At 37.9% G+C, this 20,152-nt stretch overlaps 1 protein-coding gene across 1 annotated transcript in view; it reads left to right on the top strand.

Annotated features, from left to right (window-relative positions):
- INO80 (INO80 complex subunit) overlaps positions 1–20,152 on the top strand; it is a 66,901-nt gene that overhangs the window by 19,687 nt on the left and 27,062 nt on the right. Inside the window, exons 14-25 of the mRNA XM_009277539.2 lie at positions 1,088–1,183; positions 3,845–3,904; positions 4,521–4,663; positions 5,722–5,806; positions 6,312–6,429; positions 7,476–7,561; positions 8,561–8,728; positions 9,176–9,309; positions 10,108–10,175; positions 11,657–11,750; positions 12,885–13,062; positions 18,547–18,687. Coding sequence (XP_009275814.1) covers positions 1,088–1,183; positions 3,845–3,904; positions 4,521–4,663; positions 5,722–5,806; positions 6,312–6,429; positions 7,476–7,561; positions 8,561–8,728; positions 9,176–9,309; positions 10,108–10,175; positions 11,657–11,750; positions 12,885–13,062; positions 18,547–18,687 — 1,371 coding nt within the window. The remainder of the gene's footprint in view (positions 1–1,087; positions 1,184–3,844; positions 3,905–4,520; positions 4,664–5,721; positions 5,807–6,311; positions 6,430–7,475; positions 7,562–8,560; positions 8,729–9,175; positions 9,310–10,107; positions 10,176–11,656; positions 11,751–12,884; positions 13,063–18,546; positions 18,688–20,152) is intronic.

Genomic DNA, 20,152 nt, shown 5'->3' with positions numbered 1-20,152 from the left:
GAAACCTGTGTGTGTATGTAGATACCTATGTGTGTGCGTATGTATATATAAGTATGTATAAAAATAAAAATGGAATTTTCATTTATTCACAGAGTAATATCTTTTCACTTGCACTTAATGTGAAAGCCTGATAAGAGAACAAGTTGTAGACTTCATGGTTCACTGACTTTTACAAATCAGAGAGACTTGTAGAAATGAAGTGCAAATTCTGAGCTGCATGGTAATCAGCGTGGATTTCCATATTTGTGGTTTTTTTCAGGAAGCATAGTTATTCTGTGCCAGGGCAGACAAACCAAACAGAAAAAGCAACAGGAGCTTACTTCTTTATGCAGAAATAGATATCTTTATTTAAAAAAAAAAGTCCTGATTGGTATCCAGTCACTTGCCTTAAATAGGAGGTATCAATCAAGTGATACTGAGAGCAGAACTAGCTGCGGTAGTGACCAAATGACAATTATGTGCATTTGTTTATGTCCCTTTTGATACCAGTTCACTGGCAGCATCAGCCACAATAGTGGAAGAGTGTGCAGAGCCGAAGGCTCTTGAGCTCATCTGTATGAAAGGGGTAACAGATAGGTTTGTCTCCCTGTTGCACTGCAACTTGAGATTTTTGGAAGCCTACAGAGGGCTTTTACTTTTTCTGGCTCTCACTCCTGCAGGCCAGCTTGTAACTACCAATACACTAGTGGCCCAACTTTGTTATTCACCAGAGGGCATTCTGATGTGATGTGATGGAGCAAAGCTTGCCAGTGGCACCTGAAGTGCTTTTCCTCCCTAAAATGACAGGGGCTGTTAGTAATGTGAAGGTGGCATCTTTCAAAAACAAAGGAGCAAGCCAGATTGAAACGGTGGTGGTTGTTCTGGTTTGCTGTTATGAAATAAGTCTTAGTTAAACATTAGATCTGCTCTATTTGATTCTATATCACCCTGCTGTGCTGGGAGGAAGTTTTGTTATGTTGCATATAGTTCCCTCTCCTATGTAGCCACTGTCATTTAGTAGTTGTAAAGCTGTATCAAACTGTCTTTGTGTCCCTTCCCCCCCAATTAATTGCTGGGTGTCTTTTTTTTTTTAATGTGCGTATTCCAGAGAGAGAACATCTGGGGACCTTTTTTAATAATTTCACCTGCCTCTACTCTTAACAACTGGCATCAGGAGTTTGCCAGATTTGTACCTAAATTTAAGGTAATAAGCATGTGCAAGAAAGTTATTTCTGTTTTCTCAAAAGCAAACTGTTTTGTTCTCTTGAGTTCTTTGCCACATCTGGATGGCTAATTAACTTGGAATTTGAAACTCTGTAATGGGCCTGATTCTGATACTTTTTTCTGTCATCCTGTTTTTTCTGGAGCGTTCAATTATCTAGTGTTTAAAAATGTTCTTACTTGAATCACATGATTTTCCTTTTGCAACAGCTTGAAGACACCTTCTCAGTGAGGAATTGAAGCGGGGCAGGGAATGGATGTCCAGTTCTAATATGTGGGCCTTGAAGCAGATACAAGAATAATATTTCAGTCTTATATACTGTCTTTAGGGTTAGAGCAGTGTTTTCAATCATTCATATCAATTTGGGTAAGATAAAGGTTGTATGTGAACAAAACTGAACTCTAAATGGATTAGATGGAGAGAGAATACAGTTGTTATTACAGAAAAATAGAAGAACCATAGACATACAACCAGTAATCAAGAAGAAAGAGAGAAGTGAGGCACAAATAGATAAGAACAAAAAGATTAGAAGAAAATAAATTGAGTTCTTCAGGTATATCATGAATGTGAAAACATAGTAAAGTAGAAAACAAGGAACAATAAGTTACTGAAAAACAAGCTGCTTACATATTCCCCAGTGGAAAACATTGGAGTGTTGCAAAGGAAGATTTGAAAAGAACGTGTAGTGCTGAAATTTTAGAATTAAAGATAGACAAAAGTGTCAGAAGCTTGCAGTTACATCTGCAACGGAGAACAGATTATAGTTTAAATATTTGAGTTGTTAATGTAGTAACCTTTGATATGAAGGGGTCTTGATCAGTTGTTTTTTTTTAAACATCTGATTTTCTTTTTAACAGAGAACATATAACAACAGTAAAAGACACCTAGTTATAAGTAACCAGTATACCAGTAACCTCCAGGCTAATTGTTTGAATCTCTTGGCTGCTTAATAAGGTGGAGGAAAAGACTTGGAAGTATTACTATAAGTAATATTTGATTTCTTGATCTGGGGTAGGGCAATATTAAAGGACTTGCCTTTTACCAAATAGCTTGCTCTGCAGATCCCTGATGAGACTGTATGTCGCTTATGGTGGTGTATAGTTTGAGGTATCTATATGAGGAGAAGTTGTGCTAGAACATAGTTCAATACTTGATGATTCAAGTGACTTATATTTTGGGATAAATTGGGATTACTGAGACTTCAAAGAAATGGATGAAGAAATAGAAATGCTTGAGTTAGTGAGGAGTTACTTTTAAAAAAAAACCTAAAAATAATCTATTTATGTATTTGCATAGCCCATAACAATAAGGGCCCTGACTAAAACCACGGGAGTAGAAAACATTAGAGCAGTTGGCCATTCTACCTACTTAGTCTCTCATTTCCTTTAATCAGTTCATTGTATAGAATAGGCGAGCAACTGTTCATCCTTTCTCCTTCTCATGAATGAAATACGGAAAACATTTCAAAAATGCAGTCAGGATGCTTGTGAAAATATAATTTTCCCTTTTTTGATTAAAAAAAAAATCTGTTTCTGTCATTATATAGCTGTTCTTTGGGTTTATTGCATAATAATGTTTACCTCATCCATGGAACAGAACATTTTTTAAAAAAAAGTTTTCTAAACTTATGTTTGTTACATATTTACAACTTTGATCAATCTTTTTCAACCAGTTTTGTTCCTGCTTCTAATCATACACAAGTGCTTCTTATCATACAGAAGCATGTAGTCAATTATGTTTGTAGTAAATCACAGTGAATTAATTTCTTCAGGTCCATGGCAGAATATGTAAACTAAAAGGCAAATCACTTTTTCGGTTAGTTTGATGGTTTTTTACTAGCATCCTTATTTCAGAACAGTTGGAAGAATATTCAGATAAAGGCACTTTGAAATTTGGAGCTTGTCAGTTGAAGGATGGAGATGTTTAAGACCTCTCACAACCTCAGAAACCAGCATTCCTCACTTCCAGTCTTAGTTGAGTGTGGTCCTTTCATCAGACAGAAGATGGCAGTACAATATTATTAACCAGTAACTCACTTCAGTTCACTGCAAAGATCTGTTCTGAGCAATAGGACCCATGAAATTCTGAGCTATAAATGGATTAACAGATTTCTCTGGCAGTAGTGCTTACTTCTTAAAATTCTTATATTAAATATGTCCAGGCCAGATGTTTTAACTTTATCTCAGATTTTTGGGGACAGTTCTGAAATACAAAACGAGCGGGACAACCGGGAACATTGAACAGGAGAATGAGCCCACTGTAGTAGAATGAGTCCTGTAGGGTTAACTGTAGCAGTTGAGGGCAGACCTCTTTCTGACATAAGCAAAGTATAATTTTTAATTTTTAGAAAAACCTGACTAGAAGGCGTAACACGCTACTGCACATTTTGAGATTCTTACCATAGCTTGATCTACTCTTTGTACTAAGCCTAAGTTGCTTCATACCTTTGCCTGGAATGCTCTGTTTCTAAGTATTTTTAAGTGCTTTCTGATTTTTCTCTGTGTTAAGAAAGATAATTTCCCTTTTTGTTGTTTTGGAGAAAGAGGTCTGTCTTTCTCATTTTGTAGAATAAATAGTATAAAAATCTAGAGCAGGTATATCTTTATTTGAAAATAACGTCTTTCTACTTTTGTACTGTTCCAGGTGCTACCTTATTGGGGAAATCCCCATGATAGAAAGGTGATCAGGAAGTTCTGGAGTCAGGTAATACCAGCATGCCCATGTGCTTCGACTATTTTTGTTATTTGTGATGAGTAAACCAGAAACTGTTAGTACACCCCACCAGGCTAAATGATGTGTAGATAGAGAGTTCTGTTTCTTCATCCATGTAGTAGCACTTTCATTAAGATAATGAGGTAGAAGGCTTCTCTTGTGCTGGAGAGCAATACAGTACAGGGCAATTCAGGGCAGTATGGAGTTCGTTTGAAGAAACTAGAGCTCTGTAAATAAAGCAGGAAGTTTCAGTGTCAAGGACTGTTTATTCTATTTGAGTAACCTAACTCAGGATGCCCATGTCTAGCATCCCTGCAGGCCTGTCAGATTGTTCCTAATTTAACAACAGCATTTTGTAGGGTTCAATGCCGGGGTCTTGTCTGGCACGTTAAGAAGCATCTGAAATTGTTCAGGGACTAATGGGCTGAAGTCCAGATCCACCAGCTGAATAACCGTGCTGTAATTAATTAAAAGTCAGCTGGGGAAAAATGCGGTAATAATGAGAAAAGATTATGAAACAGAAGTCTGAAATTACAGTATACACAAGTGAACTCTTCACAATGTATTTACATTATGTGGACATTTGTTTCTTATTTTGTGGTTATAGAAGACACTGTATACTCAGGATGCTCCTTTCCACGTGGTGATTACCAGTTATCAGCTAGTAGTACAGGATGTGAAGTATTTCCAGCGAGTGAAGTGGCAATATATGGTGCTGGATGAAGCGCAAGCACTCAAGAGTAGCTCCAGGTAATAAATTAACTGGAAACAAATTCTTCCCTCTGTATCAATCTCTTGAAGGAATATTAAGAAAACATCAAGGTTACACAAATTGATAGAAGTTAAAATTGACACACATAAGAACCTTTCGGTGTCTAACCTAGTTAAGTATCTGTATAACTCTGTGACGCTGGATTGATCCGCTAGTTTTTTGCATTTAGATTTTCCTTCTGCAAATATGTAAAATGTAATTAAAAAGGAGTACAGGACAGTTAAACAAAACAGTGTGAAATGCTGTTCACCTTCTTTCCTGACTACTCACAGAATTCTGCCTAGTGAACTAGTGTCTGTAGTCTTTGGTGTGTATTGCTTATATTGGCTCCATTAGATGCATTATTTTGATTCCTCCTTCAGTAGCACTTCCAGACACAAATGAAGGTCAGAACCCTGTGAATACTGTTGGCTTCAGTAAAGCCCAGTCTTTGTCATAAGACTCTGTGCCAGAAAGTTTTCTGGTTGTTTTCAAGTAATAGATTTGTCGGTCTTTACTTCTGTAATTGCTTTCCCATAACCTTTGCCCAAGTTGCCACTGTACGCAGTAAGTTAAAGGCTGCTTTAGATGCAGACTCATTCTGACCGAAGTCTGTCTCTTCAGCATTCTTTGGAAACTGCCCCTTTAAGAGGATTGTAATGTATAGCTCAGCACTCCAGCCACAGTGGCCCATACACTTAGTGTTGTAAAGTCTGAAAAATACATGACATTCTGATTCATAATAACTGTTTCTTTTGGGAAGTTAATTATTTGATGATGAGATTTTATTCGTATTCAAGCATTTGTATTAAAAATGAGTTAAAAGATACTTAGAAAAATATAATAAATTATGCACGTTTCTTTGTAATTTGTAAAAGGCTACTTCTTCCTGTAATTGTCTTTTGAAAGACTGGGGAGTAGCTGTCATAGTTTTACCCAGTGACCTCCAAAAATCATTTGGGAAGGTCACTGGAAGCAATTGGTCTTAAAATACCTTATGTTTCATATCCTTCTACAAAAAACAGTTTTAATGATTTTTCTTCATTTTATTCATCAGTGTTCGTTGGAAGATCCTGCTACAGTTCCAGTGTCGAAATAGATTGTTGTTGACTGGGACCCCAATCCAGAACACGATGGCTGAGGTATTGGGGAGCTCACAAGAGTGGACTTTTCTTTATAACAAGAATATATACTAAATATGTGTGAACAGTTGAGAAACCTGTTGTATTTGTGTGGTTGTGGGATCATGCTTGTAGCAAACCACTGGCAAACAAACATGGAATCAGCTCTGGGAGGGGAAAATTTGGAAATATGCCACGCATTCAAATAAAACTGAAGATACCTGATAGTTAGTAATACCTAGATTACAGGATGAAATCTAATTCTTGTGGCTTTTTCTTCTGTTGGCTGAAATCATTGTGCTGTGTTTCTCACTGCTTTCTAATGGTGTTTTGTTAAGTTGATATATCTGGCATTTGTCTGGGGGCGGGAAGAGGATGCGGCTGGATTTTTGTTTAATTTTGCCATGTCTCATGATCTAGTAAAGTAATTTTGCTCATGAAGAGCTGCAAGGGTTTGGGATCCCCAATTACATTGTCCAGAGTAGGGTGACTTTTGCTGATCTACTGTTTTCTCCTCTCCTTTTAGCTGTGGGCCCTGCTGCATTTTATCATGCCAACACTGTTTGATTCCCATGAAGAGTTCAATGAGTGGTTTTCTAAGGACATAGAGAGCCATGCAGAGAACAAATCCGCCATTGATGAGAGTGAGTGCAGTGTGTAACTGCAGTAGTTTTTATATTAAAAGTCTGTCGCCTTTTCCAACTACTAATGGATAAACTTTATCACTCATTTTTTTGTATGAGAAATGTCATCTAAAGCAGAGGGTGCATAATGGGATTGGAATGTTATGGATTGTTATGGATTGTTGTCCATAGTTTATGTCAAGGTTTGTGTTTCTGACTGTAATGTAGCATCTGTAGTGAATAGAAAAACATGTGGTGAAAATGTTGATTTGCTACTTGTCTTCAGTCCTCCTCCTTCCCAAACACAGGAGAACAAATATTTTAAATATTTGTAAGTTTCTATAGAGCACATAATCTTGGAGATCTCCTGAGTGTGTTACAAGCTCTAGACATAAAAGTTATGACACAAAGTGCTAAACACTTTTTGAGCTCCAGAAGAAAAGCATAAAAATTCTTTAAAAAACAACAACAAACACCTTCACAGTAAATTTTAGGGGATAATTATGTAAAAAAATCTAGCTAGGTAAAATAGCTGATTTGTAATTGGAGTAGAACACAGCACAGTTGGAACTTGTCACAGAAGTAAAGGCTTTAAGAGTTCTCAAATACCCAGAACTTTGTTTTTACAGGTTATCGTAAAGACTGCAGTTGTCTGTCAATGCAGTATGCCCTGTTTTTGTGGTGCTCTAATTTTGGGAGGCAAAACTTAGAACTGTAATTATCTCTTTTCATGAATTAGCAATGTCTCATCTGATACTTTCTTCTTCAGTAATAGTGAGTGATAAATTTAAGCCCATATTGTTCAGCCTAGAGGAATATAAAACACATAAAATGCTTTAGAAGTTCATTCTTTGAAGCAGATCTTTAGATTCATAAGTTAAATGGGTGCCGAGCTACACTGTTTAAAAAAAGAAAAATCAGAAAAATGCCAACTCTGTACTGTAAGAACTCGTATGGGGGAAATGGCTGAGCAGTAAGTAATTACTACTTAATTTGTAGTAGAACACCATATAGTTTTCTTCTTTGGTGAAGTAATCGTTCCTTCTTCCCCATTCCCTGTATTTCAGACCAGCTATCCCGCTTGCACATGATCCTGAAGCCTTTCATGTTGAGAAGAATCAAGAAGGATGTGGAAAATGAGCTGTCAGATAAGGTGAGAAAAAGTATTTATCTGGAATGAGTATTTAAACTTTATTGTCATAGCTCTGTTCTCTAATCTGGTTTTTGCAAACTCATTTGTCAGTCTGCATACCTGAAATTTGATTGTAGACCTTTCATGGACCTTCAGTTTCTGGCACCGTGTCCCAGCAATCTCATTGGAAGTGAATGTAACTGAAGAACTCCTAATTAATAAACTTTTCTTCTAGGGAAAACATTTTGTTAACAGTTACAAATAAAAAATCTTTAAGCCTGATTAAGTTGACAGAAATACCACTAATTGAAGTGAAGGAGATTGATACAACAATGATTGGGTGATAAACATTTCCAATTGCTTTTGTGAAGGAACTGGCGTGGATTTAGGATTCCTTTTGCTTACTCGTAAAGAGTAAGAAATGCATAGTGGCAACATCATACTCTTCTCTCTTGTTAGTCTCTTAATTTCATATGGATGTTAGCAATACTGGATGATCTTGTGGTAAACATGTCCCTGGGTTTTGGGACCACTGGCTAAGAGACATCTACTTTGTTCTGATGTGCTTATTAATTTCAAAACTAGAACTTCCCACAGACACTGTTGTTATGTGATGCACCTGTTGTTATCATGGGCTCCTGACACCTGTTTAAGACAGCTCTAAATGGGTAGCATTTTAACAGTGGGATAGTAGATTGAGGTCAGATTTTAAGCTGATCAGCTGCAGATGTGATGTTTTCAGAGCTTCTTAATAATCTATCTGTTTACTTAGTTGTGCTCACATACTTCTAAAGGTCTGTCTCCTACATCATAACCTAAACCTTCTAAAACACACCTATTGGTTAAGTCCTTCCCAGGTTGGATCCTGAAATACAGATATGAATGCGACTGCCTACATATGTATTTTCTGAGAAAGTTATGTTTTCCTTAAGATATGTTTCTCTCTGCTTTGTGTGTACTGATGTGGTCATCCTCCATTTCAGAGACAGAAAAGGCTAAATCTTCATTACTATTTTGCAGATTGAAATTCTTATGTACTGCCAGCAGACAAGTCGACAGAAGCTGTTGTACCAAGCTCTGAAAAACAAAATCTCTATTGATGACCTCCTGCAGTCCTCGATGGGCACTACTCAGCAAGCACAGACCACCACTAGTAGTCTCATGAATCTAGTCATGCAGTTCAGGAAGGTAAGGCTATTTTAAATAATTTTTAAAAGTACAATCATTCGTGAGCAGAGAACTAAAATACGGCTTCTAGAAAACACCATATAAAAAAAATTTCTGGCATAGGCAAGCTAAATTTGCATGCAGTTCAGTTGTGTTTCTGATGCAGTGTAGCATGATGTTGGGATAGAAGAGCTTTAGCCAAATGGTGCAAGCATCTGCTAACTGATTTGGTTCCAAATTGGTTGTTGAAGGAAATAATTCAATTGGGAAGAAGAGGCAATAGCTGTTATGTGAATAGGAAAAGATATGATGCAGTATTCAAATTTGAGTAGATATACTAAAATAACTGTGACATACTAATCAATATTAAAGTTTTAGTGATCAATAGTCGTAGTTGATTTGGGATGTAAATGCTGCATCAGACTAAATTAATTCCTCCCAGTGTTTGACATGCTATCTTTCTTATAGGTGTGCAATCACCCAGAGCTGTTTGAGCGACAAGAAACTTGGTCTCCATTTCACATCTCCCTAAAGCCATACCAGATTTCAAAGTTCATCTACCGTCACGGACAGATCAGGGTCTTTAACCACTCACGGGACAGGCAAGTCTACTCCACTTCCTCTCCAGCTTAGCATATTTAGTATTATTACTTATACTTATTTTAGCTTTGTAAGTGCTAATTAACTCACTTACCTGATGCACTTAAATGACATTGGCCAAGCAATGCATTCCTAGTTTTATTTCGTTCATTCAGCTGTTAAGCATCTGATATCTGATGCTCCTTCTTGGTGGAATCCTGATCATCAAATATCCCTTTGATGGAATAAGGAAGTCAGGAAAAGGAATTTAGAGTTGTTGATGATGATGTGTAATAGAATTAAGCTTTAAAAGAATTCTTAAAACCTTGTTTCCCTTCAGTGAGTTTTCATGTTTAAGGAAGCTATCAGTATCTGTCTGTTGTGATGTGGTATATCGTGAGCATCTACTAGTGCCTTGACAGCTTTTAATGCTTACGTTGGATGAATAGAAGCTGCCCAAGTGCAGTTTGCTGTTTTCTCCGACTGTGGCAGTTCTTGATTAATTTTGTTTGCATTCAGTTATGAGAAGTGCTCAGGACAGAGATGAGAAAGCCATGTTTGAAGATGAGACTAACTGTTCTACAGTGTAAAATGCAATTCCAGAACAATGGTGTGTCTCAGTGTCAAATTAACAGTAGTGCATGTGGACTGATGATGCTTTTCTCTTACTGCCATGCAATTCCAGATATCCAGAGTGCTGAAATACTTACAATGAAGAACTGAATAGTTACTCTGCATTTTCTGCTGATTGTGTAATTGAACATTGTATGTGTTAACACCTTCTTAGTGATTTTGTTTGGTTTTGTTGCTTTCATTTTCAGGTGGTTACGGGTTTTACTTTCGCCATTTGCACCAGACTACATCCAGCAATCTCTCTTTCATAGGAAGGGTAGGTTTACAGTCCTGGGAAGCAAGCTGGGTTGCACACTTGCATGTGATGTTGTAATATGCCTTATTCAGGGGGAAGGACTGAGAGGCCAGATCAGTTAGTCCTCTGAGATAATCTGATTACAACTTGTTAGAATTCTGTTAGCATTTGTACTTGTACATATATTTCATTTGCTCAATGAGGAAAGGATGGAAGCAGCTGGAAGAATAATCTACGGACAGCTTGTTATTTGGTCACTCCTTAATCCTACTGCAGTCTCTTGTTCCATTCCTCCTGTCTTTTTTAACTTGCTTCAAGGGTTTAATCCTGCCTTTTTAGTCTAATGTGAATTTTTCACAGATTCAATTCAGAGAAATCTTGGATTCATTTCAGTACATTCTGTATTGTATGTTAAACTCAGCTTCTCTTTTAAGTAAAAAGTAGATGAGATGCAAGTGACCCAGGATCTAATCAATGAGCAAAAAACCCACATAAGCTGCTTATATTGACAAATACAATTGATTATTATAGATTATTGAATTTTTTTCACTAAAAAGAGCTAACTAGATTGCTCAGCTACTGGGGTTGGAAAAACTTTGGGAGAAAAAAGCAAGAGAGATACTGGCTGCCATTACTATGCTGAAATCTGTTAGCATGGACCTGTTCAGCTATGCAGAACCCTTTTCAAGTAAGAACTAGATGCAGCTACAGGACTCTATACTTGCCTGTAACTCTCTGACTTCTGTATGTCTTGCTGATTATTCTGGTTTCTGTTTGTTTTGGTATTCATAATAGGCTTTTTCTTGGGGACCCTTTTTGGCATACCATAAAAGGAAAATAATTTTGGGAAGATAATTTTTGTGTAGAAGTTAAAAAATAAAAAGATATGAATGGTATTGGGGATATGCAGTGTACATGGGTGGGCCTGAAAGGCTTTCTTCATTAACAGTGGAACATATCTCTTCTGCTCCCCACCATTCACTGCGGTGTATCCATCATCCTCACTGTATCTGTTGCATCCTTATGCCCATGCTCACATTCCTTTACCAATTCCTACATCTCCTTCCAACACGTTTGACTGACTGGCTGGGTAAGAGGGAGCATGTTTGGCAGGCATCCTGAGGTATGCGTGTTCTGGTCAGCCGTCTGGCAGATACGTGTTTGGATTTGCAAACGCTCACGCTGCCTATTGATTCTTAGTAGGCGAAATCAATGTCCTTACTGGCTGCATGGTTTTCTGGCCTAGAACGTATTTGTCTGTCTTGGTAAATGCCCTTCTCTTGCCCAGACTGGAAGATGAACTGGAACTTGGAGTCAGGCAACAGCAATTAAATTTTCAGTATTTCTAAAAGATCTAGGTAAATTAGGATCTCCTGTTTATTCACCTAGATTTGTCATATGTCAGAGAATGTGTACCTTGAATTCATGAAGTAAGTTTATTGTTTTCAGCTATGAATGTCTGTGAAACGTGTTGGCCTAACTTCAGTGTTTCTGTGACATAGGCATCAATGAAGAAAGCTGTTTTTCTTTCCTCCGGTTTATTGATGTCTCTCCAGCGGAAATGGCAAACCTCATGAATCAGGGACATTTAGCCAGGTGAGGACAACTTTTTTTTTTTTCTCTTTTAGTAGTTACAGGAAAAGTACAGTTGGAGGCATCTCTCTGTAAACCTGTGTTTTCTATGCCTCCTAATATTATCATTTGTCTATCATTATCTAATATTATAGCAACTTCTAGAGTGTTCCTCTAAGTATAGGGCACCATTATGCAAGGCAATTTTTATGCCTCTGTCAAAAGAAAACCTCTGTTACAAAGATTTGACGTTGTAAATACACAAGATGGTCAAAGGGCAACAGAAGAGTTTGCTTAGGATCACACTGTAGGTTGCTGGCATTATCAAGCGCAGAATCCAGACTTTTGAAGGCCAGTTTATTGCAATGCTTACCAATTGCACTTGAGCGTATGTTGTAACACATGTGGAGTAAGCTTGTGCTGTGATAGTTGTTCTTCATCTCCAAGCCACATTGTCTACTTTCCACATGTCCTGTTTTTAATATGGAATGGAATTCCAAGGCGTAGGCTTAGGATAATGGATTTTTAGCACCATGAACTGTATTATCTTGGAAAGGAAGGTGATCTGTTTAAGTTATAGTGTACTCTGCAACAGACAGTACTCTGACTGAAGTTAAATAGTGACTGTAAGAAACTTGAGATTAAAAGCAAGTCTGTCTTAATAAATAAAGGTGTTTTGCTTAGGGCTTTGTAAGTGTAATATTTTATTGTTGTGGTTATTTTGGAATAATGTTTCTTGTCTGTGTTTCAGTAACATAATACAAATTTCTCTTGATCTATCTGAATGATCTTTATGATAAATTCTGCATTCATTATGCAGGTTGTTATGAATAACTTATGTATGGAGCAATTTACAGAGAAGTCAGAGTGCAATTTTACGTAGTAGTGGCTGACTTGGGCTTGACCCTTTTAAACGAAGTGCTTCAAAGTGTATTCTGATTTAATCGTTTAGATTCAGTTAAGCCACCTTTGAAAAAAATGGAAATAAGAGTAATATAATTGGAAGATGTCTAGCAAAAATTATTTCCTTTAAGTTAGGACACTGCAAGCCTGAAATTCTGAAAAAACATTTGTGTCAAATAGACTTATGTTGTAAATATACTCAAGCCTTTCTTTCACAAAGCAATGAATAAATGTATCTACTGTGTTTTGTTTCAGATGGTTAGCTCTTTTCCTGTCTCTGAAAGCATCCTACAGGCTCCATCACATGCGCTCCTGGATGGAGACCGAAGGGGAGATACACCAGGGGTCACGTTGTCTGAGGAACAGGGATTTCTTGCTTGATGTAAATTTCCCACTGTCTTTCCCTAACTTGCACAGCTGCACTTTGCTGCAGGTAAGCAAAATTTCTGTGATGTGGAGACAGTAGCAAATGCTTATGAGTGAGAAATGATGAAAACCTTTCTATCCTTATAAAACAGAGGAAAACAAACTTGGAAACAGGATGACTTTATTATCTGCTTTATTAGCTATAGTTAATGAAGTTCAGGGTGCTGAGCAGAAAAATAGTTTGACAGCTATCTTCCTCCCATGTGGTGATACATTTCAAAACTTGCTGTAAAAAATAAATCAGTTTAATTAGAAGTCTTAAAAATATTACTGGAGCAACAGAACTAGACTCATGATTTGTCAGGGATAGATTCTACATGTAAGCTTAGGAGTTTTGTAATGTTTTTCTACCTGTAAGATACTTGTTTTCTGACTGAAACCAGCTCTTTTCTTCTCCAAGTCAATACATTGTTGCAGCAACTAGGGAAAGCAGAGACTTCAGCCTAGCGGTGTTTTAGAGTTAGTGGACAAGCATTGTCAATGATGTCTTACTACTCTGAAATTTGCTTCTGCTGCTATCTGGTATACTCCAAATGTGTTCATCTTACTGTGTAATGCAAGGCCATTTTCTCTAATCTTTTGCCTGGGATGTGTGTGAAGGTTTTGTCTTTTTATGACTAAATTGCTGTTGATTTCCTGAGTTAGGTTATAGCTCCATTGATTCGTTTCACTGGGAAGTAAGTTTACAAAAGTGCTAGCATAGAGTCAGGAAAGCATCTAGGGCAGTTAGCAGATATGCAGTAAAAAAATCTTTTCTGAAACAGTGAGGTCGTGCCAAATTTCTCTAGGGAATATTGCTTCTGTTCATGAGTCTGGAAGGGGAAAGGAGATAGCCAGAATTCAATTGAATAGCGTGTAGAGGAAGTTGAAATTGAAGACACATAAGCAGTAGGAAACCAACCTTGGGCTTGGTGTCATGTTTTGCAGCGTTAACAGCAAAGCCAACAAAATGAGTCCTCCTAGTTATCAAACAAAGAGCAAGCCAACTGAGTGTGTATGCCAGTTAACTCTGGCTGTGCTGGTGTTTAAATATTCTGTGTTTCCATGTCTAGCTTGCTAAAATGTCTATGCTGTATGGATTTCCTTTCAGTTAGTTTTTTTGAGATTACATTCAGCCATTTGTATACTGACTGTGTAATGCTTATCTCTGAAACTATACTGTGGCTCTGTCCTCTTGTTGGTATGGTTAAGGAAAACTTGTGTGGTGTCATAAATGTTGCAGCCTCACAGTAAAGGAGTAGAAGATAGTATCAGAAGTTGTATGCACTTACAGAATGTAGCATTCATTTTTACATATGTAGAAAGACAATCTAGATCTTTACGTGGCCTTTGGGTTAGTGTGTATAAATATTAAAATGAAAGTTGTTATGTTTTCTTAAAGAACAGAAGGTGAGTTAACATTGTAAATATTAAATATGAGATGTGGAAATATGCACATGTAGGTTGTAATATTAACAGTGAAATGGAAAGCATTTGGATAGGCTACAGACCCACCTGACAAGACTTAAACATATAATTTGGTTTCTCCAAATAATTTCTGCTCTTTGAGGAAGTCATTAATTGTGTGTCACGGGGTCCCAGTGCTGTGACTGTGTGTAACTAGTGACTGGTGTAACTAGTACCTTTTACATAGAAAACAGCCAGCTGAGGAGCAAAGTTCATCGGTGTGTGCAATACAGTGCTTTTGTGATAACCCCGGTAAATCTAAAGGAAGCTTAGCCCTATAGTTATGACAGTTTCTTTAGAATTCTTTTCTATGTTAGACAAATTACCACCTGAAGTCACTTTAAAATAAGCTATGTTTGCAAAATTTTGTTTGCACAGCTTACATATGGAACATCTTAAAAAAAGAAAAAGTGCAAAACCAAAGGGAGAGTTGAAAAACAAACTGTCCTTTACACGCCTGTCTTTTAGCAGCATGCATCATTGTGAGTGTAAATGAACTCACTTTTTTTATCTTAGCCCAAATCTGAGAAACTTTCAATGTAAAATTCCCCGAGGCTTTCTCTAGGGCTTCATAAGATAGTAACATGTAGGGAGTGAGGAGGGGGAGAAACAGAGGAAAAAGGAAATGGTGTAAATCTGGAAAGGCTTTTCTTAACTGCTCAGATCAGCATTTCCGATATAAGAGACAAACTATGAAAATAAGTTGGTAGACAAAAAAACATATTTATTTTTAATGGATCTTTCTGAAATTGAGGTAACATCTGTTTAAAGATAGTATGAGTTTCTTCATGTAAACACAGAAATCCCTTGCAGTGTGAGGCCCTTTACTCCGCGCCTCCACAACATGTATTAATTTGTATACGTTGCTTTAAATTAATATAAAATCTGATCTGTTGAGATGAACCCTTCTTTCCTTTGCTTTCCGAAATTTCTTTCTATAAAAAAATTAGGGGTGTTAATGAGCTTAAGATGCTGGTAGCAATCACCCATATTTATATGGAGCTCTGTTTGCAATATAGGAAAGCCTCTTTCAACACTTACTTTGGACTGCATGGTTGCGGTAGATGTGTACATTCTTATTTTTTAACAATCCTCCTCTTCAGTTCTTGGCTTTGTTGTACTGAGGTCTGTGATCCATTTCGGACCTGTGGCTGTGTTCAGTTCTGTAACCTTACCCTGTCTTTTCCATGTATGTGGCTGATGGGAAGCTAGTTTCTGCTGTCCCTGTTACATATGGTGTCTGCTCTCTTCATGAATACTTAATGGCTGCATATGTCAGGGAATTCAGAGGGGGATGTTTCTTATGTGACCTGCTCATAATTTGTACACAGGAAACATGGTGCTGAAAACCAGATTAATGCCCATGTACAAGACCTACTTCTAATACTGTGTGTATACAAAAATAATATTTTTCTCTTATTTTGGATACCTTCTTGGCAGTTTTCCTTTATGTTTCTTCCTGGGTACTTCTAATTGGGCTAAAGCCATCTTTGATGGCTCTTCGATATTGGCTTCCAAAAGAGAATTAAGTAACAAACTTGCATAGGTTTGGAATTACAGTTTGTTAGCTTCCTCTCTATCCATTTCTTGTACTCTCACTTTTCCAGGAAAGAAAGTTAACGAACCCCTCTGATGATCAGGCCACAATCGGTATGCTAATGCTTGCTGTCGTAAGACTTACTGGAAACCTCTTGTGACTGCATGCAATGCTGATTCCTCATCGTAAAATCAGCCGTATGCCCAGTGTCTGGGCCAGGGGTGGGGAAGACAGCAGCTTTGAGCTAAAGCAGTTGTTCTGAGTCTGTCTAGTAGCCTGCCGTTGCTGAGAGAAGTCGCTCTTCCTCTCTGACCCTTGCTGTCTTTTTGTTACTCCCAGCCGCTGAATCCTGCCTCCGCTGATGTGGGCTTGCACTGTCACATCCCTGAATGAGCTGACCACAGAAAACTTTCTATTTTCATATCTGTTGAATTTGTTCTCTGATTAGATGTGTAGCTAAATACGCTTGTGGAGGGATGTGACGGGTGATAAAACTAACACAAGAAGTGGCACAACTGTGTCATGGGAAGGGACTCCCCCTTTTTGGCAGCAGTGCTGGTGCTTTGTTGCCACCGTTTCTGGTCCTCAGATGAGTAAGCCAGCATTCGCATCCGTTGTCCACAGCCACGTACTCCCAGCCTTGCATTGCCCACTCTGCTGTTTCAGCACACGGCCTGTTTTACCAGGTGGTGAAACAGATCACCAAACTAACTTGGAGTGGAGGGTTTGTTTTCATCTTGATCAGCATCTTAATGAGTACAGACAGCTAAGCCAACAAGAAGGGGCTCTGCAGGGACAGGAGTGAACATGTGAAGCAGTTATTGCTTAAGCTAGCATTACTGATAAAGAATTGCCAGCTGAGTAAGAGCCTGGTTTTGGGATCACTTCACATTATCAGTGTGGCCCAAGCTTTGACCTGTGCTTTTTAGCCCTGCTAAGTGTCAATGAAAGGCTATTGTCAGCTCTTTCTGCTCTCACCTTTTATGTAGAGGAGCAGATGTTCAGTCAGAGAGTATGAACTTTCTTTTTGCCAGCTCCAGACCATGAGTCGTACTGGTAGCAGCTGAAAGACCCACTTACATGCTAGGATTGACTGATTGTATTTCTTAGGTGGTGCGAGCATGTATGTACAGTAAGACTATTTTTCTCCCTTGTCAGCAGGTTCCAAATTATATGTGCTAGCCATCTGCATCTTGCCCAGTGCATTTACATCTGGAAATAGAAAGGGCCCAGAATGCATGATCCATAATAGACTACTGCTGTGGATGTTTTCTAGCATTTTTTGACATATGTAGGAATGCGTATATCCAGTGTATGACATGATATACAAGGTGTCTGCTTCTGTCATGTACACTGATGTTTAGAACTTCAAACATTGGGAATTTAGAAAATTGGGAGGCTATGTAAAATAAAAGTAGCATGCAATTAATTTTGGTGCGCTAGGAACTGGGGCAGAACAACACCAAAGCTTTAGATACTGTTTACATTTTACTTAAGTGAACTGCTAGAATTGTCAGGAGGGCACATCCTGTGGTCCTATGGCAGCGAGAGGTATACCTCTTAATGTTTCTTTTTTTGTCGCTTGTTTCCTATAGCATGCAGAATAATGCTCTGCATACTGTAGGAAACAATTATACATAACAATATATAACAATTGGTCGCTATGAATATAGAAGAGTCAGAATAAAAACTAAGTAGCAAAAATAGCTTAGTCTATAAGCAGTTTATTTCATTGTTTGATGCAGATATTTACAATAAAAAAGGAAATATAATAACTGATGTGAGCAAAGAAAATTTAGTTTTCTGTTATTTTTCTGCATAGAGTTGAGCATCTTCAAAGAGCTTTCCTTTCTTTAAACTGCAGTGTCATCTCAGTGCCCCCACTTTTCAGTCAATATATTTTTCTGTATCAAAAGGACATTGATACACTTGTGGCAAACTCCAGGTTTTACATATGGGTGTGTTCATGTGTGTGAGTAACTGTGCTAGCACCTTGAAAGTCTTCAGGATAAAATTCAGAGCCATTTTGCACAGGAAAGGAAGAAAAGGTTGGAAAAGATGAAAGTCCAAAGATACCAGTTCAATCTCATTTAGACTCTCAATTTTTTTTCTCTGCCAAATTTCATTTTACCCATGCTTCAGAATACAGAAAAGGAGTAGCTACAAAACAGCTTGAGGGTCAGACCTACTAGAATATTCTGGTACTTCCTTCATTATAAAAGCTAAGGTCAAAAGGTTCAAAGAAGGAAAAACTTGTTTCTGGTTCCAACTGCACATAAAGGCAAGTATTGATATGAGCTATTCTGATTTCAACCATTTCAGGATTTGAGTGTTCTGATAATTACACAGAGATCTGTACGTTGTCACTGCAGCAGATGTGTGGAGTTTCCTTTTGCAAAGAGAAATACTTGGTGAATGTCCTTTGTCTTTTTCATGGGTTGTTACAACATTTAAGAGGAATTTTTCTTTATAGACATAGTAACTTCTTAATTTTAATTTTGTTTTTAGAACCTTGTGTTCAGTAGCCACTGTAAAGCAGTTACTGGCTATTCAGATCATGTCATACATCGAAGGAGATCAGCTACCTCATGTGTACGGTGCTGCCAGGTGACTGAGCTGCCGTCCTTCCTGTCCATAGCCAGTCCACGGGTAAGTCCAAGTTAAGTTGTAAATTATGTATTTTCTATTGTGTTTTAAATCTTGTTAGAATTGTGTCTTAGGAACAGGATGATCTATTACTTTCTTTTGGTTGGGTAAAGCTGTTGTGAGGATATCCTTTTGCTACTGTATTCAATAGTGGTTTTTTTCATAGGGGAAGTGACTGTAATGTGTGCTGAAAGGAAAAAGGAAAGTTGTAAGATGCACCCAACAGGAGTTACTCTGAGATACATAGATTTCACTTTCTCTCCTAAATACCAAAAGCAGTAAAATTATAGAAGAGATTGTCAAGCAGATTATTCCCCAATAATCTAAGGGGGAGATGTAGGTATGATATGAACAGAATGGGGTGATTGTTTGGTCAACTCTGATGACAAAAGGGGACTGAGGAGCAATGCTTTTTTGAAAAGGATGTTAATTTTCTCCCATTGCCTCAGCTTGAGAGAGGAAAGGAAGGAAAGGAAAAGGAAACACCAAATTGCAATATGTAAGGATTACTTGACTTGGCATTTCTAAATCTTTTGGATATTAAGTGGTCCTGCTTGGGATTGTCCATCATCTATTAACTGAAGTTTAAAATTATTTTAGCTGAAGTTTCCTGGGCTGACACAAGAGACCTTCATAAGTCTATAGCTATTGTATTCCATGCTGTTGGATCTTGACAAAGCTGGACAAAATGTACTTTTATTACCAGACCATCCAGATGTTATATTCCTTAGTCAGTGTTGATGTTACTGCTGTAGGCTTGATCAAATGGGGCCGCATGTGCAATTATAGATTTGCATCTGGAGAAGGGTGGATGGCAAGTAGGAATCTGTGCTTATTACCTACATGCTGCTGCTCGAGCTGAATTCATCTGTGCCTGCAGCTCTGTGGGCCAGGAATCTAACTGAACTTCTTAAAGTCCTGTATCACCTCCCAGTCACAACATATTACCTGGTTCAAGAACAAGCAGTTATTCTGAGAGTAAATTGTGAAAACCATTTCTCCTTCAGATTCCTTTGATTTGTCACTCTTTGAACCTAAATTTGCATTACGGATGAAGAATATGTTGAATACTTCCCATGCATCAGGAAGGGAGAAGAGGGGCTTAGAAGGCTACATATGAAGGGGAAGGGAAAGGCAAGGAGAGATGGTGTCTGACAGTTATTCTAGTGAATAAAAGTTACTTGTTTTGGCTTGGCTGGTGTGTAAAAATGATTAAGTGGAGGCATGGCTTTTTGTTTCTAGGACTACAAAGACTTAATTTTACACTTGTTAGAAACTTTTGGCAGGAGTGTAGAAGACCTGAAACAGCAGAAAGAGCACATATGTTCTCAGAAACTATAGCCTTCTGTTGTTGTTTGACCTGTGATGAATTTTGGGAAGTTAATGGAGCGAATGATAGAAATAGGAGCGTATGTTTATGTAGCAGCTATGGGGTGGGTGGAGGGGGGGGGGGGGTTAGTGGTGTGGT

Source organism: Aptenodytes forsteri, unplaced genomic scaffold, assembly GCF_000699145.1.
Source record: "Aptenodytes forsteri isolate BGI_AS27 unplaced genomic scaffold, ASM69914v1 Scaffold146, whole genome shotgun sequence".
NCBI classification, from domain to species: domain Eukaryota; kingdom Metazoa; phylum Chordata; class Aves; order Sphenisciformes; family Spheniscidae; genus Aptenodytes; species Aptenodytes forsteri.
The sequence above is the reverse complement of the archived record's forward strand: the minus strand, read 5'-3'. Positions and strand labels throughout refer to the sequence as shown.